Source organism: Sceloporus occidentalis, unplaced genomic scaffold (genome assembly GCF_023333645.1).
Source record: "Sceloporus occidentalis isolate IW3139 unplaced genomic scaffold, rSceOcc1.0.p SCAF_1, whole genome shotgun sequence".
Taxonomy (NCBI): Eukaryota; Metazoa; Chordata; class Lepidosauria; order Squamata; family Phrynosomatidae; genus Sceloporus; species Sceloporus occidentalis.
In genome coordinates this window covers 160,873,656-160,900,524 of record NW_028316981.1, presented here as the reverse complement: position 1 = coordinate 160,900,524, position 26,869 = coordinate 160,873,656, and the positions used below count along the sequence as shown (strand labels likewise).

Here is a 26,869-nt window from a genome sequence, read left to right as displayed (position 1 = left end):
AATTACCAGATGATGAAATGTGCTCTTAAATGTAAGTTGTCAAGGTTTCAAGACTTCTGCTCTAGAAATAAATAAATAAAGCTAGTGAAATAACCTGATGGAGAAGGAATAAGAAGACAGGTTTGGAGATAAGAAAAAGGGCATTTTTTTAGATAAGCCAAAAGGAGGCTTATCAAGATACAATTGTCTCAAAGAAAAAATTGTCAAGAAGAAAAATGTGAAGAAATGCAGGGGAGATGAGACAGCTTAAGCAAGAGATAAATCCAAGATTGTTGAGATAATTCATTCCTGGTGCTAGTTCTACTGCCTTTGAAAAATTTCCTAAATTTTGGAAAACTTCCATTGGTTCAGAATTCAGCAGCCAGACTACCGTTTTATGTTAGATGTTCTGCTCATGATCTCACAATTGTTTCAACAGTCCCTGGGTTGTAAGTTTGCTTCTAGGCCAGTTCAAAGTGCTAGTCTGCATTTACACAGCCAAGGACCAGGATAGCCTTTTCATGTTCAGGAATTTCAGCTCCACTCTCAGGGTCTTAGGGTCTTATTGATGTGTGTTCCAGTTAAGGATAACATACTTGGGAAGAAAAAATAAACTTACAAAGCAAGTTAGTATGTTCTTATAGCCCCTTTGAGTCTCACTGAAAGAAAGAAGTTGCAGAATGAGCTTTCCTAGACTTCAGTCTACTTCCTCGGAGCAAGATAAACTGCAGCCCTCCAGATGTTTGAACTGCAGCTCCCATAATTTCTCACTATTGACAATGCTGACAAGGACTAATGAGAGTTGTAGTACACTGTGGAAGGCTGCAGTTGCCACCTTGTTAAAGAGCCAAACCGTTTCTTTCAAACTGGTTCATTGTTGTTTTTTAAGAATGAAGCTCAGATGGGATGATCCTCCACCTCATCCATTGAAAAGGTACATGAAATTTACAAAAACAAAATCAAAGGACTTGTTTTCTACAAATGAAAAATGAGTATCTGTAAGTTAGCCCTGAATGACAGAAGGTCATAGAAGGAGTGGCTGGAAAAGCCACTCTTCCAATTTGGAAAGAGAATACTAGTGTGACCTTCTGGTTTTGATTCAGGTTGAGTACTGTGTACTCTTGTCACACATTTGCTGCATGTGGGGTCATCAGGACACAGGCTAACCATAGGATATGTGTGTATGGATTGGCAGCCTTCAAAGGAAATTCAGCATGGGAAGGCACTGGAACAAATGTCAGGAGACAGAGTTCACTGATGTGATACTGCTTGTCCAGCTCCCAAAAAAATCTTCATTGTGCAATATTTTTTTTGCGCGGTCACTATCTCACATCATTTTTCAGTCCTGCTATGTAGTGGAATCCAGCATTGTGTCAAAACTAGCACGGTGCCCAGTGCTGTCCCATGCTATTGCAATACCTCTAGGCGTGCTTCTAGGCAGCTGGTTCAAGACAGTTGCCCTGAGTCCAGGGAGAAGGCAGTGGCCACTTGCAGCAGAGCAGGAAGGTGTAGCAGTTTTATCATGTGTTCATATGTATGTGCCTTCAAGTTTTTTGTTGACTTATGGTGACCCTTTGAATTTATCTTACAGTACATCAAAACTGAAAATGGAATTACATGCCCCAGGGCTCCCATAATTGCTTAGAGGGTGCAGGACAGGTTGTATGGCACATACAACTCTCTCCTGTAACACATTGCTAGGGTTTACCATCTTGCAATATCTGCTATGTGAGGTAGTTAATTCAGGCCCAAAACACACTGCAGAATTAATCCAGTTTGACAGCACTTTAACTGCCCTGGCTGAGTGCTAGGAAATCCTGGGAATTGTAGGCGCATTACAGACACGCCGAAGGGGCGTACTAGGGTTAGGAAGGGGCGTCACTTCCTGATGCCCCTAACCCTAGTACAGACTGAGTCCATACAAAATGGCGGCGCCCTATGCACACGGGCGGTGCCATGGGGACGTCATCACCGTGCCGCCTCCAAATGGGGCGGCGCGGAAGTGATGTCCTCGCACCGTGCGAGGGTGCCTGGGGCACTCTTTCGGTGGCCCCAGAAGGCGCTCCATTTCGGAGCTCATTCCACGATTTGTGTCACTGGCACAGCCTCTACACGGCTGCGCCAGTGACGCAAATGAGGAATGGGCAGAGCAGCCCCTTTCTCCGCGTTCCTGCCGCTGTCGGGTGTCTTTGGGGCATGAAGCCCCAAGGACACCCCTTTCCAGGCTGCGAGGAAGCAGCCTTTTGCCGCTTCCTCGCGGCCTGGAAAGCGGCAGATTGGGGCCTCAGAGGCTGCCGCTGTGGGAGCTGAGGCCCCGATCCGGCGGGGAAAGGGCCAGATACAGGCCGCCCCAAAAGGGTGGTCTGTAATGCACCATAGTTTATTGTGGTATCAGAGATCTCCGACAGAGAAGGCTAAATGTCTCACAAAACTGCAGTTCTCAGAATTTCCAAGCATTGAGCCAGGATAGTTAAAGCAGTCTCAAACTGGATTATTTCTGCAGTGTGTTTTGGAGCTCAGTCTGCCTTAATTGGCAGGCAGAGTCTGGGGAACAGCAGTTGTAGCACCTTTATATTAAGATGTCAAATGGAGATGACTTTTCACCAGATCACAGAATGATGTACCTCTTGTGTGATGTTGTAGATATGCCAGAACATTACTGTATTCTTCCATTCCATCAACTGAAATATCTCCACACCTCATTTCTACTATACTATTACAAGTATACGCTCTGTGTCATTGTCATGCTAGAACAAGCTTCTTTGTGATGGTTCATTTCAGTGTGATAAATGGATTAAAGGATTACTTGAACAATTATTTGCAATATAATGAAATGCTGTGATTGTAATACAACACCCACTGGTCCTCCCACTCCCCCAATTCTGTGTTCAAGGTTAGCATTTTGTCTGACTTATGCATGCAACATGTGCCATCAAATGTCCTTCACAGAGGTGTTGCAGCAGGTGCTTAAAGTTGAAATCCTGAGTACAAACGGCCCTCCATATCCATGTATTTTTTTTTATCCAGATTCAAGCATCCAGTTTGAAAATATCTTTAAAATATATAAATTCCAAAAAGCAAACCTCAGTTTTGCAATTTTATATAATGGTTGCCATTTTACTGTGCCATTGTATTTAATGGGACTTGAGTATCCATGGGTTTTGGTATCCACTGGGGGTCCTGGAACCAAATCTCAGCCAATACCAAGGGCCCAGTGTATTTTACATTGTAAATAGGTCTCACCCAATTCAGTGATATTTACTTGGGAATAGGACTGGGCTACAAGGGTCACCCAAAAGGCTTTATTGGGAAGGAACAAGTTTCATTGTACTTTGCTCAACTGTGCTAACAACTCTGACAATCTCAGGCATAACAGCAGGAGCATGTCATCAGGACCTTTCACTGTACTGGGGTGAAGCATTGCTTTTTTTTATTTATTTAGGTATTTATATCCCGCCCTTCAGCCCTAATGGCTATCAGGGCGGCTTACATTTATTATTATTTTTAACCAGACAGTTCCCTGCCCTCAGGCTTACAATCTAAAAGACACGGCACAAAAGGAGAAGGGAATGGTGAGGGGGGAGGGGATCAGGTCCAGCATTCTTCTCTCCCTCTGAGGCCTGGACCAAGGCAGATGGACCGGAGGGAGGGCTCTGCTTCTTCCAGGCAGGCCTGGTGGAGCTCACCTGCCTCTCTCTCCCCTTCCAGATGGTGGCTGAACGGAGGGCTGGTCCTCTTCGAGGAAGGCAGTTGGAGCTTGCCTGCCTCTCTCTCCCCTTCCAGATGGTGGCTGGAGGGCTGGTCCTCTTCGAGGAAGGCAGTTGGAGCTTGCCTGCCTCTCTCTCCCCTTCCAGATGGTGGCTGAAGGGAGGGCTGGTCCTCTTCGAGGAAGGCAGTTGGAGCTCGCCTGCCTCTCTCTCCCCTTCCAGATGGTGGCTGAAGGGAGGGCTGGTCCTCTTCGAGGAAGGCAGTTGGAGCTTGCCTGCCTCTCTCTCCCCTTCCAGATGGTGGCTGGAGGGCTGGTCCTCTTCGAGGAAGGCAGTTGGAGCTTGCCTGCCTCTCTCTCCCCTTCCAGATGGTGGCTGAAGGGAGGGCTGGTCCTCTTCGAGGAAGGCAGTTGGAGCTCACCTGCCTCTCTCTCCCCTTCCAGATGGTGGCTGGAGGGCTGGTCCTCTTCGAGGAAGGCAGTTGGAGCTCGCCTGCCTCTCTCTCCCCTTCCAGATGGTGGCTGGAGGGCTGGTCCTCTTCGAGGAAGGCAGTTGGAGCTTGCCTGCCTCTCTCTCCCCTTCCAGATGGTGGCTGGAGGGCTGGTCCTCTTCGAGGAAGGCAGTTGGAGCTCGCCTGCCTCTCTCTCCCCTTCCAGATGGTGGCTGGAGGGCTGGTCCTCTTCGAGGAAGGCAGTTGGAGCTCGCCTGCCTCTCTCTCCCCTTCCAGATGGTGGCTGAAGGGAGGGCTGGTCCTCTTCGAGGAAGGCAGTTGGAGCTCACCTGCCTCTCTCTCCCCTTCCAGATGGTGGCTGAAGGGAGGGCTGGTCCCTTACAGTTATTAGTCCCTTATATATTACAGTTGACCCTCCACATTTGCGGCTTTGACTTTTGTAGGTTTGAATAATATGTTCTCTCTAGGAATCTCTAGATCCTCCAGTACAACTCTTATGGTCAATGTCTGCCAAACGTCCCACTGGAAGACCTAGAGATTGCTAGAAGAACCACTTCTCTAGGCATTTGTCAGTCCTCCAGCATGATTCTATGGTCAGCTTCTGGCAGATATTGACCATAGAGCTGTGCTGGAGGACCTAGGGATCCCTAGAAGGGTGTGTTTTCCCACATTCACGGGGATCCTGTGCTCCTAGCCCAAGTGAATGTGGAGGGCTCACTGTATATGTCTGCAATCTCTGCTTTAAGACCAATAGTTAGTTCCGACTAGATTAGACCCATTGAACAAATGATATTTATATAAATGTGTTGATTTACCAGGCTCCCATTGGTATAATGGGAGCTTGGTAAGTGAACACATTTATATGGCTCTAGTCTAGTTGGAACTACAGCCAGCATAGCGTAGTGGTTTGAGCATTGGACTATGTCTTTGGAGACTAGTGTTTGCTTCCCAACTCAGCCATGGAAATCCCACTGAGTGACCTTGGGAGAGTCACACACTCTCAGCCCAAGAAAACCCATGTTCGACTTTAGGGTCACTATAAGTTGGAAACTAGTGGAAGGCACACAACAACTAGTTGGAACTAACACCTAGATTTAAGACAGTACCCTAAAAGGCACCAGTAGGGTCAGCCTTAGTTAAATTCTTGGATGGGAGACCATCAACAAATACCAAGTGCTTTAGACTAAATTTCAAGAGGAAGGGCCACCTCCTTGCCTAAGAAAACCCCTGTGACATTCATGGCACTGCATTAAGTCTGCAGCGACTGGTAAACCCTTCTCTAGTTCCCTCAAACGTAACAACTAACACAAAGCAAAGCGCACACTGAGAATGTATAGCCTGAGAATGTATGGACAACAAATTACTTTCCCCTTATAAAAATTAACATCTAATAAAATCTCTTCTCAGTGGAGATTTACTGGGTCAAGCTTTCCTACCAAATGCTTATATAGCTGTTCGTTGGTAGAATCTAATTCTATAGAGATCATTATGCAAAGGGACCCTGTGGCGCCTCTGAGACTCACTGGAAGAAAGACGTCGGCAGCATGAGCTTTCCTACTTATGTCTATAGTTGGTAGACTGGTGCATCTGAGGAAGTGGACTCAAGCCTAGGGAAGTTCATGCTGCCCACTTCTTTCCTTCAGTGAGTTTGAAAGGTAGCCAAGCCTATAGTTGACAGAGTATAAGGCATCTCAGGAAGTAGGCTTTAGTTTAGGGAAGCCCATGTGCTACAAGAGAAAGAAAGGTGGTTGTGATCACTCCTATTAAACTACTATTAAGGGCCGGCGTGGCCTGGTGGTTTCAGTGTTGGGCTAGGCCTCAGGAGGCCAGGGCTCAAACGCCAGCGTGGCCATGGCAACCCACTGGGTGACACTCTCTCAGCCTCAGGGAAGGCAAAGGCCAAGAAACCCCCGTGAGAGGGTCACCACAAGTCGGAAAGAACTTGTGAAGGCACACAACGAACAGCATAAAAACTAACAAGGGAAAAACCCAAGCTAGATTAGGAAGCAGCTGGCACAGCGGCGCCTGCCTCTCTCTGAACTGAAGCCCTATTCAGCACTGCAGCCACTCAGGGCCCACGCGGCCTCATCAGGCATTCGCCCTGGACGCCTAACTCTCCCTCTGTGGGGGCCACGCCCTTCGAGCGCGGAAACAGCCTCGCGCCGCGCCCAATGGCGTTGCGCCCATTCGCCTCCGAAAGAAGGGGGCGCGGCTATTCAAATGAACCCGAGCGACTCGGTTGAGGATAGGGCACGTCGAAGCAAACCCCGCCTTACGCTTGACGACGCAATCGCGTTGCGAGGCCCCCTCTCCAGCGCTGTCCGCTCTTCTTCTTTCCCCCCTCCCCCTCCTCCTCTTTTCAACCTTGGTCTTCACCGGCTGATTCCTTCCCCCTTCCTTCCTTCCTTCCTGCCTCCTGAGGCGGCCGCTGCTTCCCCTCCGCCGCCGCCCTAGAGTCCGCTCCAGCCGCTGCTCGCCATGACCTTGCTGACTGCCAGCAGTAGGGCGGCCGCGCGCCTCCTGGGTGCCAAGGTGAGGGTTCTCTCGATTTCTAACTCTCTCCCCCCCCCATTTTCTTACTTGGTCTCGTCCCCTTCTCCCCGGTTCCCCGTCTCCGAGCGGAATGGAACAGGCCGCTCTTAAAGGGGCCGCGCCCATCTCAGGGCCTGCTCTGGGTGGCCTGTGTTTGTCCCTATTGCAGAACCAAAGGGGGCTTCCCTGCGGGCCTGGGTGGGGGTCCCTTTCAGGACCTGGTCCTATACTGGGGAGCCATTGCTGAGCCCTTTGTGCAAAGGGTGTGCAACCTTTGTGTGTGTGTGTGAGTGTATATCAGAGTGTGTGTATATATTTATCTATGTTTGTGTGTATGTATGTATGTATATATATATATATATATATATATAAAAATATATCAGTGTGTATATATATATATATGAGTGTATATAAGAGTATGTGTGTATATATATATGTGTGTGTGTGTGTGTGTGTATATATATATATGAGTGTGTGTATCTATCAGAGTGTGTGTGTGTGTATATATATATATATACAGTATATATCAGTGTGTGTATATATGAGTGTATATCAGAGTGTGTATATATATATCTATATATCTATATCTGTTTGTGTGTATATATATGTAAAATATATATCAGTGTGTATATGTGTGTATATATATATCAGAGTGTATATATATATATATATCTGTGTGTGTGTGTGTGTGTGTGTATATATATATATCACCCAGACTATTGACCAAAATGGCTGAGGCTTCTGGGAGCTGAACTCCAAAATCCCTTAAAGGGCACACAGTTTGGGGACCACTGATACACACACACATCTCTCTCTCTCTCTCTCTCTCTCTCTCTCTGTGTGGCCCTCAAACTATAAGAGATTTTGGACTTCATCTCCCAGAAGCCTCGGCCAATAAAATGTTGAGGAAGGAGGGGCCCTTATTAAGCGTTTTTGTTCATTTGTTTCTACTTGGAGGGCAGTGGGACAATTTCCAAAAGAAAATGGGTGGGTGGGAGGTTGGGCATAGATCAGGCTTCAGAAGGAGGGAAGGCCACTGCCCTCCAAGGGTTTGTATGAGGTCTGCCTTGATCTTGGGGTTTGGCTTCGTGGCAGAGTCCTAGGCCCCGGCAGTGCCAGGCTGCCCCTTTTTTCCTCTTTGCAGGTGACCTCTAAATGGGAAGCAGCTCCAGGAGGAGCAGTTTATATATAATGTAGCTGCTAGAGACCTAGGTTTGGTATTTAGGGGAAAGGTGCATCCTGGGTATTCTGGTGCCTTTTTTTAGCCTCTGATTGAAGCAGCTAAACGCTGCAGTTTACGGTGCTGGAAACAGGAGGTGGGAAAGGACATGGCTGCATCCGCACTGCAGAAATAATCGGATTTGACTCCACTTTAATTGCCATGCCTCGATGCTATGGGATTCTGGGAATTGTAGTTTGTTGGGGCAAGGTGCCCCAACAAACTACAATTCCCAGAATCCCATAGCATCGAGCCATGGCAATTAAAGTGGAGTCAAACCCGATTATTTCTGCAGTGCGGATGCAGCCTCTGCCCTGTTTTCTCTCCCCTCCTCCTTACCAGCCCCTCTTCCCCATCCTGGTCACTTGAAGGAAAAGTGTGCTTCCTTTATAGGGTGCTTAGAGGGCACTGGGGTCAGCTGTCAAAGGATGATTTCCAAAGAGGCTTTGGCTCCTTGACTCCTTCCTCTGTAGTTTGGAATATTCCATAACGCCGTCAGTCTTGTGCCTCTTATGTCTTAAAGTTGAAGTGCTCATAAAAGTCACGGTATACAGAAAATCTGTGCAAATCAATGGCTCTTGACTGGCCCAAGTCCCAGTGTGGTGACACATTGTGGGGCAAAGTAGGCCTCCAGGGATGTTGGAGCATAATCTGACCTGATCGTAAAATGGCTTATTTCTTATCTCTCTCTCTCTCTCTCTTTCAGCTGCAGATTGGCAGTTGTTAAAGTTGTGGAATGTGTCAAAGGCATTTAACCCCGTACTCTGTAGCAGGTGATAATAGCTATGTAAAGTATTTTCTTTAAAATTGAGATTGTCCAGTTTTCATTTTTGTCCTCGTGCATTATGGACAGCTACCTGTCTGGCTTCTGCAGAAAGTCCAGCAGCCCATTTGCTGTTGTCTTGCTGGAAAATCTGCCCATGACCTCTTCATAGGGCAAATGGCCTCTTGACAATTTTATTCGGACTCCAGACCCATGAAAGTTCCCTAACATATCGATTGCAGATAGCTGCTCCCAAAGCACTTATTTCTAGCTTATTTACTTTCCCCATTTTGGGGACTTTTCTGCTCCTCCGGTTAGAGGAAACCTGCTGTGCTAATTCTGTTTCAGGCAGATAGCACTTGTGTGTTTGGCAAAAGGGTTGAGTGGTGAAGTTAAAACTCAGCTTGTATCTGAAACAAAAGCCAGATGAGCTACACATGCAGTGACCTAAGTAAGCTGTTCAGGGTTCTGCTTCTAATCCTCTCCTAGCCACCCTCCCCTTTCCTTTTTTATCACTGCCTTTCTCTTTCTACATTAAATGTTGCTTCTTGATGTGCAGCCTGTTCTTTCCTCTTCCAGAATTAATTGCATTTCTAGTGCTCCTTATTCTATTATTGTCTGGGGTATTTGGAGAATTCACCATTTTCTTTGTTGCTGTTGTGTACCTTCAAATTGACTGGTATTTATGCTAATCCTATCATAGCATTTTCTTGTCAAGGTTTTTCAGAGTTTTTCAGAATTCAGAGTCAAGATTTTTCAGAGGTTGACTTCCTCCAAGGATGAGAGTGTGTCTTGCTTAAGGTTACCAGGTAGCTGAGTGGGAATTCAAACCCTGGTTTCCTAGAGATCTCATCCAGCACTTACAGCACTATACCATGATGCTGGGCTTTTTTTCAGGGGCTTGAGAGGAAAATACACCCCCTGTTTTACATCAGGAGTACTAGTCTTGCTTTATGTGACATGGATGGCTATACTTAAGAAATGCAGTACACCCACTGTTTTGCTCAAATTAGGAGTGGTTATATGTCATAGGGTGTCCTGGGAAATGTCTGTAACATTAATTGTGCAACATGGAGTATTTTCTTTTCCTGTCAAGTGTTTTGTTGTTGTTACAAGTGTTAGCTCTAATTACAAAAACAGGAAGAATTGGCATTAGTTAGACATGCAGGTGGGCAGAAGGACTTATGATGCCTACTCTTCTAGAACATTTGATAGCATTTCTAAACTACTCCTTGGAATATTCATTCAGTTTGTGAGCTGTATCCACTGATGTCTGCTCAGCAATAGAGTGAATCCCATTAGGGAGGCAGATTTTGTAGCTTTTATACCCCCCCTTCCAACTGCTTCAAGGGATTCCCCAGCCTGACAGAGCAGATGGGATGGGCACCATCAGGGTTTCAGAGAGGAATGGAAAAGCAAATTGCATTGCAGGAGCAAACCTCTGCCCTTGAGGTGTAAGATGTTGCTTAGTGCCCTCTATGTTTCCATGAGTTGTTCTGGCAAGTATGTAAGAGGATTTGTACATAGGACTGACCCTTTGCTTGGTAGGTTTGATTCATGCAAAAGGCTGTAGCCTCTGGGCCTATTCATATAGCCTTTGGGGAAGTGGGCATAGGAACATAGGCAGCTCCCTCATGCAGAGCCAGACCTTTGGTCCAACTAGTCCAGTATTATCAACATTGACTATCTGTAGCAGTATAGGGATTCAGACGGGATTCTTTCCATATGTTACTTGGAAGAGGCAGAGGATGGTTTGAGCCTGGGATATTTTTGTATTCAAAGCCAATCTCTATCACTGAGGAATACCCCCTCCATACACACTGTAGTGGGTTTGAGTTGTGATGGTCATATCAGCTATTTGACTTCATTCTCCTAATCCATTTTGTTTTCTCTTCTCCAAACCACATTTTCCCTTTCCTTGTTCTTTTTCTCTTTTTTCTGGTTTGAATAACAGCTAGCAGCAGGATTGCCTCTTAGTTCTCCATTTCCCACTCCCTGTCACAGCCACGCAAGCATTTCCTGGCAGGATTGAGAGCAGCCAGCCCTCCATTTTCTGTTCTTGTACTGATGTAACTTTATCCTTTACACAATTAAGATAAACCTTGAGCATGTTAATTCAAAGGAAGGCATTAATTTAGTGTCCAGCTAGAGTATTGTGTGCTTATCATTCATCCTAATAACATGCAGTTTCCATCTTCAAAATGGTGTGTGGTTTTTAAAGATTCTGTCTAGTGTTAAGAGATGTCTTTCATCTGGTCATTGACTGAAATAAAGCTTCATTCATTCAGTTCATGGAGGCAGGTGAGGCAGCCTGGGGAAATGTGAGCTTCCTGCTGTGTTCCCATTTTCACAAAGATCTAATCATGTCTTGCAACCCATGGATCCGCAGTGAAGATGGCAGGACCTGTCTCCTTACCAGTCTTTTGGGTTACAGGTGAAGTAAGCAAAGCCAATAATAAGTGGTGTGTAAGCTTCTGTTCCCTGAAGCAATAATGGGGAGGAGGTAAGTTCTTGTTTACCTAGGGTTTACCTGAGATCATCTTTCTGATCTTGTGATCCTAGCCTCTGCTGAAAAGGGTGTGGGAGAGTGTACTTGACTAACATCTACAACTAAGTGTGCATCTTGTGCAATTGGGTACATATATGATTCAGAGACCCACCCAGTCTCAATCAGTGTCTCACAGGTGTGCACCCACCATTTGCAGTGAGATATTGTGCTGGTTGAAATTGCAGCTCTGCAATAGTGCCTCTCTTAAACATTTTGCCAGATATTCTGCTTAGCATTCCTACATTAACACTTTAGTCCTTCATGGCTCTTCTCTTTACTCAGAATATGAAAATATGAAGAGATGGTGAGTTAATAATGTTGGTTTAGAACTCTAGCCAATAACACATAAATTTATTATTCCTCAGCCATAGTCATTTTTTTTGAGGGTTGCTTAGCATCTAGAGTCAGCATTTAGAAGAGGAAATTGGTTTGGAGTTGGACAAGTAGGTTTGTGAGCACAGCATGCACTATAATTTCATAGTGATATTTCCAGCTGTTTGGCTCTCTATGGTTCAACATAAAACAGATGATATATTTATTCTAAACTCAACACATGGTGGCATATGTGACCTTATTTTGGAGACCAAGGGTATGCCTGCTCTGGGCCTAATAAAGGACTTTGGGATTTTTAAATCATTGTTTTTTCAAATGGAGGAAACTGCACTGTAGCTCAGACTAACAAAACTCTGATTTCCAGAGCCTTCCTTCCTTCTTTATTTATTTATTAGATATCTTTAGTTTTATGAGCTGCTTTATGTGTCCACAGTGGAAAAGTGGAGTAAAAATAATAAGCCCTAAGTATATAAAACCACACCATTGTATTTAAAAGTGTCTATTTCAGAAGTGTAAACAGGAAAGGCACCTGCATACTGTATTATGTTTAATCTAATAGAATACCTTTGTGGCTGAATAAAGATGCTAACAATAGTAGGAGATCATGTCCTTGTTTAAATTCAAGGGTTCCGCAAATGATGTTGGGCTGCAAGTCCCGTCATTCCAACTCAGTGCAGCCAGTGGTGAGGCATGATGGATGTAGTATTCCAGTAACCTCAGGAGAGCCACAAGTTGTTTACCCCATTGCAGTTAGCTGAGTGACTGAGGAAGTGTTTAAAACTACTATAGCAACAAGCTGTCTTATACCAACTTAGGGCCCAAACAGACAGGCCAAAATAAAACTGCTTCAGGTCACTTTGGAGGTATGCTGTTTAAATGACACATGCATCTTATGAGGCTTGAAGCTGTGCCAAAGCTACACTCCAGCGTGGCTTTGGCACAGCTTTCGGCGTCTTAGGATACATGCATCATTTAAACAGCATGCTTCCAAAGTGACCCAAAGCAGCTTTATTTTGGCCTGTCTGTTCGGGTCCTTAAGAGACAAAGCTGTGTTAGTCTAGAATATCAGCATGGAAAGGGATCTTGTAGCACCTTTGAGACTAACTGTGTGAAAGAAGTTGTCGCTTAAGCTTTCATTTGCATACTGTTATACCAATACAGACTATCTAAGTTGGTGTCAAAGATTCTATTAGACATTGGCAGAGCATGAAGCTCCAACAGCATTCTTATACTAATGGTAAGAACTTTTCAGCAGTGGTACAAGACTCCTCCTTTGGGAGTCTTTAAGTACAAGTTGGATGGATATACAATGAGTTATCGCAGCCATGTTGTGTTGACTTCAAGCAAGTTAAGGTTTGTGAAACACGAATGGTTTTGATTTTGTGGGCCTGTTCCCACGGATGGACAGTTGTCACATGTCACAGTGCCATCTCACAACTTCTGTTCTGTTAGAGTCTGATTTCCTCTTGGTTCAACCTAGTTTGTAATCTGGATCTGCAGAAATCTTCAGTTAGTGAGGTGCAGTCTTTCTGCTGTAGCCATAAACACTGAAGACACATTAGGATGAGAACAGTCATGGCAGAGGTAGTGGAACTTTGTTTGATTTGGCATCCTTTAAATGAAAAGCATTTCCAAGTTAACACTTCAGGGAAAGTGCTGCATAGAGAGAACCGTGCATAGCTGAAATTCCAAGGTCACTTATCTGACTCATGGAGGTTTCTCCCATGATGAGTTAACAGTCTTGTTGAATTGTGTCTAATAAGGTGGCCAACAGCTGGGTTGTGTCATCTGGATGCTGATAACAAGGTTGAAATGACATGGAGGTGTTTGACTGGCCTTGCCACCTTAATTGCACTTACTCTTGACTGAGCGGATGCATATGGCGCTAAACATCAAGGTCTGCACAAAAGTAGGTGACATCAAGAGCAGAATTGGGATCACAACAAGCTCCACATGCTGTTGGACTACAACTCTTCATCACTAGCTATGCTGGCTAGGACTGCTGGGATATGCAGTCCGACCACACCTGGAGGGCCACATGATTTCCCCTCTTCATTGAGACCTTTTCCAAATAACCTGAGGCATACAAGGAAGCAAAATGAGTCCAGGGGTTTGGCTGGTCTTGATGTGTTTGAGAAGAAGGTAATCAAAAGGTTGGATTGCAGAGGTTAGATGCAGCACACTCTGGGTCATAGGATGTCCATTTACTTGTAGCTTAAACAGATTTGTGTTGGAATCTCTTAAGTGGATTTGACTCCTGCTGGCAGATAATACAGAAAGGCAGCATTATTTTATTTATACTGTTATCCTGCCTTTTCTCTAAGGAGCTTATTACCTGCATACCAAAGGTGTACCTGTAGAGCACCTTCCATTATAACACTGAGAAAATAGAACTCCTGGTGAGCCTTCTGTCTTATTCGAAGCCTTCTCTGTTGAGCTTAAGAAAGTTGCCTTTTCTTGGACTAAAATTTCCTGAATCCTCTGGTCAGGATGGGGATGGGTGGGTTTAGCATTTTTCTTTTCTAGGTCTTGATGATTCCAACCTCCATTTCCTTATGTTTAATTTGAAAGATGGAAGTTTTCCCCTAAGACTAACTGCAATACCATTGCAAGTTTAATTGAGATTATGCATAACAGGATTGAAACCTTTACCCTTGTGCATTGCAATCCTCATGAAAATGTGGGGCTTCCTGGGGAGAAAATGTCACAAAAGCTGCTTGCCCAGCCTTATATTTAGTATAAGATGTAGTTTGACCCTGATTTTGTGCTCTTAAAGGGGTGTACTAGGAGGCAGTTGTCAGTAGAAAACTTATCAAGGCCTAAGTGCCCTCTCCCTAGCTGAAAGATAAACTCACTGTAACCCAGACACTCCACATGCCTCAAATGACCTGTTCAGCTTAACATCTTGTATTCCTTCAAACATAGAAGGAAACATGGAACGTGGCTTGTATTCACATAGAGTTTGCTCTCTTCTGCTATATCCTCCAGCACATTTTTATCAGATCTTTTTAAAATATCAGGAATGATAATTACTGCTTTATATAAAAGGGTCTGCAATATCTGAAGTGTCAGATGGGCAGATCTCAACCATGACTTTGCCGAGCGCTCTCAAAATTAGAGCAAGGAGTGATTCCACAGCACTTGCAAAAAGGGCAGTGTTGGTTTTATTTTGTTTTTATTTATTTATTTAATTTGTTGGCCACCTTTCTCTTACAGCGGGACCCATGGCAGCTTCCAAAGAAAGTCACTTAAAAACATTAACAATAAAAATTTAAAACCCACACATTAAGCAGTTTAAAACCATTTTAAAACATAGAAAATTTTTAAAAAATAAAATACACACCCCAGTCAGAACCTCTCCTGCTTATCCATTAAAAGCCCGCTTAAATAAAAAGGTCTTTGCCTGCTGCTAAAAGGAAAGCAAGGAGGGGCCAGCCTAGTCTCCTGTGGAAGGGGGTTCCAGAGGGTGGGAGCAGACACTGAGAAGGCTCTCTCTCGTCTCCTGACCAAGTGCGTCTGTGAGGGTGGCAGACAAAGAGAAAGCCTTTACCTGTAGGTCTTAGAGTTCTGTCAGGTTCATATGGGGAGATTCTGTCTTTCAGATAGTCTGGATCTAAGCCGTATAAGGCTTTATAGGTCATGACCAGCACTCTGAATTGTGCCTGGAAATGAACAGGTAGCCAGTGATGCTGTTTTAACAAGGGAGTTATATGTTCCCTATAACTGGCCCCAGTCAGCATTCTGTATCCACTGAAGTTTCCAAGCAGTTTCCAAAGGGAGCTCTATGTAGAGTTTGTTGCAGTACTTTCATTTGCTTCAGGGGCAGAGCTTGCATCTTTCCAATTTTTAAAGTACTGTGGCAAGTTGACATACTTTATAAAAATAAGAATAGTTCCTTTTTTCACAAAAAAATTGAAATCTTGCTTGAAGTTTGTTCTTCAGTTTTTCACAGCAAAAAATTATAATATGCCTTTGTCTTAAAAATTATTCAGGATTACCATGGATGTATTTGCCTCCTCTGGAGTCTATGATGGCTGTTTGGTTTTAATTCTGTCTTCATAAGACAAAAGAGGAACACGTACAGTATTACAGTCGGCCCTTCTTATGCACAGATTTTTTTATACACGGATTCAAGCAAACATGGTTTGAAAATGTTCAAAAAAAGTATAAATTTCAAATATCAAACCTTGATTTTCTGTTTTTTTTTATAAGGGACACCATTTTGCTATGTTGAATGGGACTTGAGCATACACAGATTTTGTTATACACGGGGGATCTTGGAACCAAACCCCAGCGCGTAACAAGGGTCCACTGTATATTGTTTTTGCCCTTACAGATTTGAGTTGAAATGGAGGCTCTGTTAGTAAACTCTTCCTTCTGAATTAGTAGTCACTATGCTTTTTAATCTCGAAATATTTTAAATTAACATTGTATGTCATCCTGAGATCCTGTTATAAAGGGCAGGATGGAAGTGTTGGGGGGGATTAATAGTGACTTAATTTTCCATAGCAGTAGTTGTTTGCCTTGGGCAATAAAAACAAGGGGGTCCCTAGAAAACCCAGGCACTTCCAAGATAGCGTAGTATAAATGCTCAGACTTCTCCCAATACTTCCAATAGCCTTCAGAATCAATAGCTGCTACAGACAAGTGGTGGCTTCAGGAGGTTGGTGCACAGGTATAACAGCACGATAAGGAAACCTTTAGGACTACAGTTCCCAGAACCCCCCATTTAGTATGGCCATCATTGTGCTTCTGTGTGAACTAGCACATTGTGGGAGATAACCTTAATAGAATGTTCCATGCCCTGTCTCTTAAGTATCATTGTATTACAGTTGGTCTTCTGTATCCACGGATTCTGCATCCGCAGATTCAACCATCCATGGCTTGAACATATTTTTTAAAAACTCCCAAAAGTAACCCTTGATTTTGACATTTTATAATAGGCATACCATTTAACTGCTACATTGTATATAATGGTACTTGAGCTCCATGGATTTTGTCATCCACGCAGGGTGGCATTGTGGGACTACTACTACTAATAATAAAATATTTATTTGTATCCCGGCTCTCCCTTTTGGGGATTGAGGCGGGTAACAGCAAGAATTAAAACAAATACAGAAAATAATGTCAAGAAAAACAATCCCCCAACCCCCCACCCCTTCAACCCACCCTCCCTTCAATACAAAATTAAGCAATAAAATCCATATAACTACAGAACAATTAAAAACAGTTTAACAATAGTGGCAATACCTAGGAGGCCAGATCAAATGGGCAATTCTGTTCTGGGCAGAAGGCCCGCTGGAAGATTATCGTTTTTATCACCTTTTTAAAAGCATCAAGGGATGTGATCTGGCGAGTCTCCTCCGACAGGTCATTCCAAATTTTTGGAGTGGCAACTGAGAAGGTCCTCTGGGAAGTCACAACCAGTCTAGTTTTTTTTTTTTTTTACTTTAGTAAGTTCTTCCCAGAGGACCTGAGTGTGCAGGAAGGATTATATGGGAGGAGATGTTCCTTCAAGTAAGATGGACCCAAGCCATGGGCTTTATAGGTAATAACCAACACCTTGTACTGTGCTCAGAAGCTAACAGGCAGCCAATGTAAAGATTTTAAGATAGGTGTAATCTGGTCAAACCTAGATTTTCCTGCGACCAATCTGGCTGCCATGATTTGCACCAGTTGAAGCTTCCAAACACGGCACAAGGGTTGCCCCATGTAGAGCGCATTGCAGAAATCAAGACAAGAGGTTATCAGCGCATGTACAATCATTTCTAGGTCCTGCGGCTCCAGGTAGGGTTGTAGCTCGCGTATCAGCTGAAGCTGATAACAGGCACTCCTGGCTGTCACATCAATCTGAGGTGACAGTTGAAGTGATGAGTCCAGGAGCACCCCAAAGCTGCGAACACAGTCCTTTAGGGGAAGTGTGACCCCATCCAGGACTGGTGAACTTATCTCCGTACCCAGGTTGGGGCTATCTATCAAGAGTACTTCTGTTTTGTTTGGATTCAGGTTAAGTCTGTCTTCCCTCATCCAATCCATTACAGACCACAGGCAGTCATTCAGAGGGGAGATGCCCTCCTTGGTCACTGAAACAGTCCGAGACATAGAGAAGTAGATTTGGGTGCCATCAGCGTACAGATAACACCCCACCCCATGTCTCCAGATGATCTCACCCAGTGGCTTCATGTAAATGTTAAACAGCATGAGGGACAGGATGGCTCCCTGAGGGACGCCAGATGTCAGCTCTCTTTTAGAAGAGCAGCTGTCCCCCAACATCACTATCGGGAATCTGCCTGAGAGGTAGGAACTGAGCCACTGCAAAGCAGAGCCTCCAATTCCCAACTCTTTCAAGTGTTCCAGAATGATACCATGGTCTATGATATCAAAAGCTGCTGAGAGGTCCAAGAGCACCAACAGGGTGCACTTCCCCTGTCGATGCCCAGAGCAGAGACGTAGCCAGGATTTTAGGAAGGGGGGGGGGTTCCAGACTAAGTGCCACCAGCAGCAGCACACACCATTCATTTTTCTAATGGAAGGGGGGGGGGTCCAGACCCCAAGATCTCCCCCCCTTGGCTACGTCCCTGCCCAGACAGAGATCATCGACCAAGGCAACCAGATCAGTCTCCACACTTTTTCCATTCAGCCCTTGTTTCTAGCAATGAGATATTCTAGAAGTATCTTAAAAGCTTAGTGAAGGTTGAGGTTCTTGTTTTTATTAGAAGTGCAAGTGTGAAGTGCAAAACACAATCAGTTAATTGTATGAGCCCTGAAGTCAGAGCCAGGTCTGCTAGCTAAAACATGTCACTGTATGTTGTTACATGCATGCATACATCTACCTACTCCTTTATAGATGTAATGCTGAATTTTTTTCTACTCTCATTGTAGAAAATCCTTAAAGTAAATACAGCTGGAAGCTATTTCCTGTCCTAGAAACATCTTCAGTATTTATCCACATGGCTGGTTCCCAAGAATCTTCCCTCTGCTGTCTTGTTCTTGATTTTTTTTCCTGCAATTGGATTTAGGCTAGAGTCTCCTTTCTGCCTTCTCTTTTAAACTCCAATCTATTGCTTCTGTTTATTATACTTCAGTTTTACAAGTCCAGTTCATATCAGCTTCATAGGAATTGGAAAAAAAGAGAAAGTGAGCTAATGAACAAGAGATGGAGAAGACACTCACTTTGGGGTGGGAAGGTTGGAGGAAATACTAAATTACTCTCATTCAAAAATGTCCAGATGGCAACTGTTAGTGCCTCATTAATATAATTAGTTTGCACAGAGGCTTTCTTATGCTGCACCAAAATTAATCTCAGGCCAAAGATTGCAGCACTTCAAAGGAAACTGAAGCCACCAGAGTAGAAGAGAAGGAGGAATAGCAAAGAGAGGTCATAATGCAGTTGAGAAGATGTTTTGTGGTAAAAACAGGCCCTCTCTATAATTGTTGTCTCACAGTGTACATTGTCTTCTGCTGTTCTGTTACTGGAGTTGACTATGTGTTCTTGTCTGGCTTCCAATTGCTGGCATGGGCTCTTCATTATATTGTCTAGTTGTCGTAAGCCTCTGAAATCAAATTGTGCTGTTTCCTCTGTTCCTGTCCCTCTTCAAAAGTGTAAAATGCTTGCCATGGATTTATGAGTTCTCTAGAAATTGAGTGCTTGCTAGGTTTCCAGTTGCACTTTCACTAGATTTTTTTATTTAACCAGGCAGTACCTAGTGTTCATGTGTGCTAGGGAACTGGAATGGAGAATCATTTTTAGGACTTTTCATCTTAAACAAACCGGTATTTAGCCAAGGATCTCTACACCACCAGGTGTAGAGTCCTGGTGGCGCAGTGGTTAAATGCCTGTACTGCAGCCATTCACTCAAAACCACAAGGTTGCGAGTTCAAGACCAGCAAAAGGGCCCAAGCTCGACTCAGGCTTGCATCCTTCCGAGGTCGCTAAAATGAGTACCCAGACTGTTGGGGGCAAATTAGCTTACTTGCTAATTAGCTTACTTGCTGTTCACCGCTATGATCTTTGGAATAGCGGTATATAAATAAAACAAATTATTAATTATTATTACATGTGCAGAGGTCTGATTTCCAACACACATTGTAGCTCTTGGTCCATATTAGTCTTGGGGTGGTCAGATGAGAAATCACAGGCTTCCTGACCCACTGAAAACACCATCAGAATAATACCATGTTTGTAAAGGTAAATTTGTACAAGTGCTGTGTTTCAAATTAATGTTATTTTGAATTGGAAACCAGACAGTTCGGTCATTGAAAAATTAACGTGGCTTGTTATTAGCTTTGACTTGGTGTGCATGATTCCCAATAAAAGTATATTAGTTGACCTAAAAAAAGGATGGGCAACTTTTGAAGATGGGGGGGGGGGTCATGTGATCCCCTGACCTTAGGGTAGGTTACAGGTACTTCTACAATTGCATACTCCTTGTACATCTTTTGTTGAAGTATTCATACTCTAGGGGCTATAAATGTGCTAGTAAAAATGCATGTGGTCCAAGATCATTTTTTCCAAAATAATAAAAAACTTATCTCACTCTCATTCTCACTTCAGAGTGGCATATATGATAAAATGTTGTTTCATTAAGACCTCATTTAAATGAAAAAATGTGCTTTGAAATTAAATGCTGCTTTTCTCACCTCTACTGTCAAATTTTGGTGCCTGGAGAGACTTGTGGGGTCAGATGTTGGCCAGATTTTACCAGTTTTTCACTTAAAAGTAACATTTAATGATCAGGCCCCAGCAGCTCTTACTTGCAGACTAGTTGCCTATACCAACAAATATTAAACATAAAGCAAAACAAAAAAACATTTTGTCAAAAAAACAACTCCTTTTTTATAATCTGGGAGAGACTGTTATGTGCCACAAATTACAGCTATTTCAATATCTGGTAATACCCTTTATCAAAAATATTCCTCATTGGGTTTAGACTTGTACAAATATCTCTTATGATCACCACACACTGGCATAATTGATTTAATTTTTGTAAAATCTATAACTGCATGCCTGCTAGGCCAAGAATACCAAGAAAACTGCAAGCATCATCCTGGCAGAGAGTTCAATTAATGTAGATCGTGTTGCTCTTTTTAAATACAAATTAAAATGTGCAACAAAATCTACAGCAATTGAACTCTCTGCCAGGATTATGCTTGCATGTTTGAATAGGTTTATGAGCAGTGTTCTTGGTTTGTCAGGAAGGCACTGAGTTCCACAGGGTTGTAATACCCACAAAGCATGTTTTGCCCTGAGCTTTACAAAGAAGAATGGTGATTTCATTAAATTAAGCACTGGTTCAGCTCTGTAAAAACAGCAGGGCATCTACAGGTTGCTAAGTTTGCTTTGCTAGCCCACCTCCTTCCACATCTGTGTTCACCACATGTGTAGCAATTTCGTACTTGTCCTGGGCATGCAGATTAGTGGCAATTTACAAGCCTCCTCTAATTCAGTTCCTTAAAGGGGGAGTTTTATAGGCTAGTCAGATGCCAAATCCTGCAAGGCTTCTGAGAAATTAATTGGCAGCACTGAATTGTTCCTAAAGAAGACATTACACTATAGTCATGCGAGGGTAGAACTATCTATCAAAAATTCAACCACCCCACCTAGCTGTTAGCCTAGAATAATTATAGCTTGTATGCTATTGTCTTGATCCACCAAATAGCATGTTCTGAGTGCTCAAACACCTGCATGCAAATAAAGTAGGAGATGGCCATCTTCACTGTGTCTTCCACTGGATATTTGTTTTCTCCCCCAAATTCCTTCTAGGAGTTGTCCCAAAATATTCCTCTAGGTCTAGAGTGAAGAAGTGGGGCTTGTTGCTTAGATACTGCTTTGGGAACTACATCACTTGTTCCAAAGCATCCTGTGCTTTGAACACTGACTCGGTTCTTGGTGATCTGATCAGGGAATAAAACAGTTTCCTTTGACAAGCTGAAGCTGAGCAGTCTTACAGCCATTGTTGACAGAATCTCAGTTTTGGCACTTATTGAAGTCTGTAATAGTCTTAAATCAGAACCTTGAACCAGGGACCATCATGTGCCAGCAATGACATGCCCGCTGTCCCCTTCCCGATACATTACTAGTGATTTTGGAGAAGGAGTTGGTTTCTACCAAGGTTGTTGTTGTTTTTGCATCAGTGTGTAGGACTTTACTAACCTAAGATTAAATCAGAAAATTAAATAGCAAACTGCAGTTCAGATGTTATTGCTAGTAGCTTAAATGATCATTGTTCTTTTAACAATGCCCTTTTGGTTGAATTTATGCTAATTGAAGGATTTGTTTATGAATGGCATTTCTTGCCCTATAAAATAAAGTGATTGCAAAGGAACAACTGACACTGGATACTGATCTAACAATGAACAACTGTCAATAAATCATTAAAGTTGAAATGTTTAAATTTAAACAGTCGTTGTTGTAGTAAGAGCTTTGGGAAATAGTAATAATAGCCAGAATTTTTTAACAATATGAATAATCCATTAAAAATGAGTATTTTTTTAATGGTTTAAACCAGCCAACCCTGCTGATAACCCTCCTTACTCATTTTCCAAGAGGCTTCATGCCCTCAGGGAGCATTGGTGAATGGAACTGGCTACTAACAGTCTGCTTGGTGGGTTATCTGTTTCCCATTGGAGAGGTGTACATATTAAACCAAGTAGTGTCAGCATGGGTGACCCAGGAAGAGATTCATGTTTATGTGCATTACTTGGAAGGAGTCACAGAGATGAGTGCTGAAGAGGTAAGTAGGGAGGATGTTGAGGGGAAAGCTAACAAGGAAGAACTGAAGAATACTCAAATAAGGGGAGAGCTGGACTGCTGAGAGTAGGAAAATAGCTGCCTTCAGGGCCTGAAGGATCTGCTTACCAGGTCTGGCACCTTGTAATTTGACTGGGCCAAGCTACACTAGTTGTTGACCTACTCTGTGGGTGACAGTGGCATAAGAGTTCACATTCTTTGGTGATCCAGAAGCTGCAGCCACAACAGTTGGCAGCAGCAGAGGGATTCATGTGAACTTGCACCAAAGATTCTAGAAATCTGAATCTTCAGAGAATTCAGATGCATGTATGGAATTTCATGCAATCAGTGGTTGGCAGCCTTGCATGCTGACTTGGGTCTTTTTAATAAGTGTCAGGAAACCCACCAACAAGAGCTTGGTGCAAGTTTTCTAAGGCCAATTTTTCCCCCTGAATTCATTCTGTCCTGTAAATGATGTACTTCTCAACTCTTCTACACACACACACACACACACACACACACACCACATTAACACTAGCTTTCTTCCTTTCAGTAATATAACACTGAGCAATGGGGAAAGGGGAACATAATGTTCTATGGTTAAATGAACTGGAGTGTGTCCAAAGGAGAGTGACCAAAATGGTGAAAGGTCTGGAAACCATGCCCTATGAGGAGAAGCTTAGGGAGCTGCATATGTATAGCCTGTGAAAGAGAAAGTAAGGGGTGACATGATAGCCATGTTGAAATATTTGAAAGGATGTCATATGGAAGAAGGAGCAAGCTTGTTTTGTGCTGCTCCAAAGACTAGGACACAGAGCAGTGATTCAAGCTATAGGAAAAGAGATTCCACGTAAACATTAGAAAGAAGTTCCTGATGGTTAGAACTGTTTGACAGTGGAATATGCTGCCTCAGACTGTGGTGGAGTCTCCTCTGGAGGTTTTGAAGCAGAGGCTGGATGGCTATCTGTCGGGAGTGCTTTGATTGTGTATTTTTGCATGTCAGAGTTTGGACTGGATGGCCCTTGCAGTCTCTTTCAACTCTAGGATTTTATGAAATTGCTGGTGTTAAGTAACACTTACTGGTCTACTGCATAACAACCCACATTTTTACAGCTATGTCCAGTCTGCCTCCTGCCCACTTGTTTCAGTCAATGCCGACCATTAGATTGGTAGTACTGTCAGTCATGGAATAAGCTTTCATTTTCACTGTTGCCCCTCCGTTTTTGTGGACTTCAGATTTTGAGGACTTTGCTTACTTGTGAGGAGCAAGTGGAGGCGGTTAAAATGGCCGTGCACCCATGGCCACTCACGGGCACATGCCCTCATTCAAGCCTATGGGGGTTGAATATCTACGAGTTTCTGGTTTTTTTGGGGGGGGGGGGTCTGGAACAGATCCCCAGTGAAAACGGAAGGCTGACTGTAATTGGGATTGAGAACCCACCCATCTTGGTGGCATAATCTCTTATTCTTATGATTTAGGCCACCTTTACTGCTAGCAAACAATGTTTAGTGGGTAAAAGTGGACTAGGTTCTTGTAACATAAAATGTTCTCAAATCCTTTGGTTTGTTTCCTAGTCAGAACCATCCCTTGTTTTTCCAGCTGCCTTACACACATTCTGGAACCTGTTTACTCTCAAGTAGTTATTTTGTCCTTCTGTCATGAAATGTGAGACCTGAAGAGCAAACTCTCATTTGAGGTGTTATTCTGTATAATAGAAAACAGGACAGATACTAGCTTTCAGCGATGTTGTGAATATGCCAGGACTATTGAATTAGAATTTTGGTATGCAGCAGATTTCTTGCTGTTTCAAGAGGCACTATGTCCTATTATTTGAAGCAGTTGTTCCTAGTTCTCATGGTTGATAAAAAGACAAGGCAAATATGCAGTGCATGCTAAAAGTTTTGAGTCTGATAGGAAAGGCTTCCTGTCTCTTTCTTTTTCTTTACAGGAAGCATTTTGAAGGCTCCCTTCCCTCTTTTGTTTCTCCTTCCTGCCTGTCAGTATCTGAGGAGTCCCATTCCCCTATCCAGTCTTTACTGCAGCACTTTGGAGTTAGAACGTAGCCAGTGGTTTCTAATGATTCCAATGTGAATCTGATCTGAGTTTCACTCTGAGGTTTAAAGGCACTATTCAAGGATGCTGAACCCTGTCTCTGTAATGTTTCAACACCTTGGATCACTTCTTTAAAGTTAGGGCTTAAACCCTGGAGTGGAATACCTGCCCCATCGATATTTGGTGTCACGAGACACCGCTAGAAGGATCTTAACTCGCTGTCTTAAATCCTGGTCTGTTACATAGAATAGATCCTTGTGTAATTGTGAAAGAATTCTAACCTTTCGGTTGGAGTAATACTCAAGTCTCAGTGTTTTCAAAGTGTGAGCATGTATATATGTGTGCAAATGTATATGTAGCCATCTCCTATCCGAGCTTTCTCTGTTCTTTGCACTTTTCACTTCGGTACACCAGGTAGAAATACATGTATATGTTTTAGATTACCATGGCATATTCCATGTGCAGGCTGCTTGGGAAAATGATGAAGTGCATTTGAAGGCAGAAGAGCATATCTCTCTGTAAAGGACCTGGATTGCAGTGGATCTCACCACTCCAGTGCAGTTAAGGTCTGACCCTCACTTTCAGTCATTGCTTCCTGCAGCACTGTCTGTCTCATTCCCTCTTCTGTTTAGGAGTGAAGTGGGAGTGGGAAGGCAACAGTGGCTAATGATTTGAAGACCTTAGTCTCTCATTCATACTTAATGTACAAATAATATTTGTGTTTGCTCTTCAGCTGGCACAATAAAAATTAAAAAAAACCAAACCCACAAAAATACTAAAATAACCTCAAATTTTCCAAAACTAATTCAGCAGCAGTATAAACAGGGAAGAACTTAATACTTTGGAGGACAGTTTCTATGCAATGCACACTGTATAAAGAGTTGCAAGCTCAGTGAAGGAAATTCCATTGGGTTGATGCCAGAGAAGAAGCCCTCTTGGTTCTGTCTCCATAAAAGGAGTATGGAGCAAAGATATCCTTAGATGCTCTCAGCCAATGGGTACCAAATGTATAGCTACTGAATCTTCCATTTTGTCACTGTTTAGGTTTTCTATGTTCATGGCAGCTTCTGAAGGCATGAGAGAAGGTTGGTCCTCTTAAATCAATGGTGGCTGAAGTGCAGCCAATGGGTCACACATAGCGTGTGGCCCTTGAAGCCCCCCAAAGCCCCTTGACCCCAAAATGGCTCAAAACTCTACAGATTGCAGCAGTTTTGCCCCCCCCCCTCCACATATTCCAGTAAGAGGGAAACAAAGCCTCAGACTGAAAATTGAAACCAGCCCACTGGGAAGAGGCACAGTGGTGAAAACTGGCCTTCTCTGCAGTTACCCACGTCTCCTTTAGGTGATGCATACCTGGAATAATTCAAGTATGTATGGAATTAAGAGTGAGTTGAACCAAGAGGTTGGCCCAAATTATCAGCTATTAACGTATATAGCACATGCCAGCCTTTTGCAATGTTGTTTGCTATTGATTTGCATCCAGGGGAGGTTTAGTTTAATGTTTCAGAGGATAGAGCTGAACTGTGTACAGCAGAAATGGAATATGTGTGGCCCTCTGGTTGTTGTTGGACTACAGCTCCTATCATCTGTCACCATTGACTGTGCTGGCTAGGACTGATGGCAGATGCATACCGATGGCATCTGAAGGGCCACATCTTCCCCATCCTGTTGTACAGTACACAAAAAGCAAACCAGGAAATTTGAATATTACACAATCAATACCAAAAAAATTTCTGTAGCTTGCATCTTTCTGGACCTGCATGAATCCACAGACAGTATACAGTTCTGGATATGACTTGTGAACTGTGAGCATTTTTAGGTTGGGCTGATACTGGGATGGGTTTCTCAGAGATAACGGTTAGCTCTTTGGACAGCTGAAATTAGGCTGCCAAAGGTTTGGTAATAAGTTAGCGAGTTCTCTTGGCTCTTTTGGGGCAATGATTGTTATAACCTTGTTGAGGTCTGTTTAAATTCTGGCCATTCTGATGACATCTACTGTGTCTCTCAACATGAGACTGGAATAAGATTGAAGCTCTGTAATTCTAGTGTTGACCCTCATCAGCTTACAAGGTATCTAATGCTGCTAAACCAGCAAGATTGTTGGACTGTGAAACCGTAGCACACTGCTTTCCCTTGTGAGAGTGACTCATAACTCTTCAGAAGTAGGGTCCTGCCCAAAGCTCTTGGACGTCTGATGATAGACGTACAACATTGGTAGGAGGACTTGCAGATGTGAAAACAGAACTGTACAAAGTGGAAATGTGTTTTGTTAGTAAGGAGAGAACAACTGAGAAGGACAAAATAATATTCTTTGTATTAGCCCAGGAGTAGTCGATCTGTGGCTATCCAGATGTTGGTTCAATGCTACTCCTGTGAGCTCTAGCAAGCATAACCAAAGGTGAGAGATGGTAGTAGTGCAAACATCTGGATGGTCAGAAATTGTCTACCCCTGCTGGGGTGAAAGAAGAAGGGGCCAGGTTTTAAAACAGTGGTGAGCAATCTTCGACCTTCCAGATTTTTAGGACTTTAGCTCCCAAAAGCCTCAGCCAGCAACG

At 43.4% G+C, this 26,869-nt stretch overlaps 1 protein-coding gene across 2 annotated transcripts in view; it reads left to right on the top strand.

Annotated features, from left to right (window-relative positions):
• The first annotated feature begins 6,459 nt into the window (after positions 1-6,459).
• The window catches only part of CS (citrate synthase), a 47,839-nt gene continuing 27,429 nt past the window's right edge, over positions 6,460-26,869 (top strand). The window contains exons 1-2 of one of the 2 annotated variants that reach the window (XM_089479374.1): positions 6,463-6,669; positions 8,595-8,661. Coding sequence is in view for 1 of the 2 variants with exons in the window: in XM_089479365.1 (XP_089335491.1) it covers positions 6,616-6,669 (54 nt within the window). In the remaining variant the exon portion in view is untranslated. Of the gene's footprint in view, positions 6,670-8,594; positions 8,662-26,869 lie in introns of both variants that reach the window. The other variant, XM_089479365.1, reaches the window with a different exon arrangement.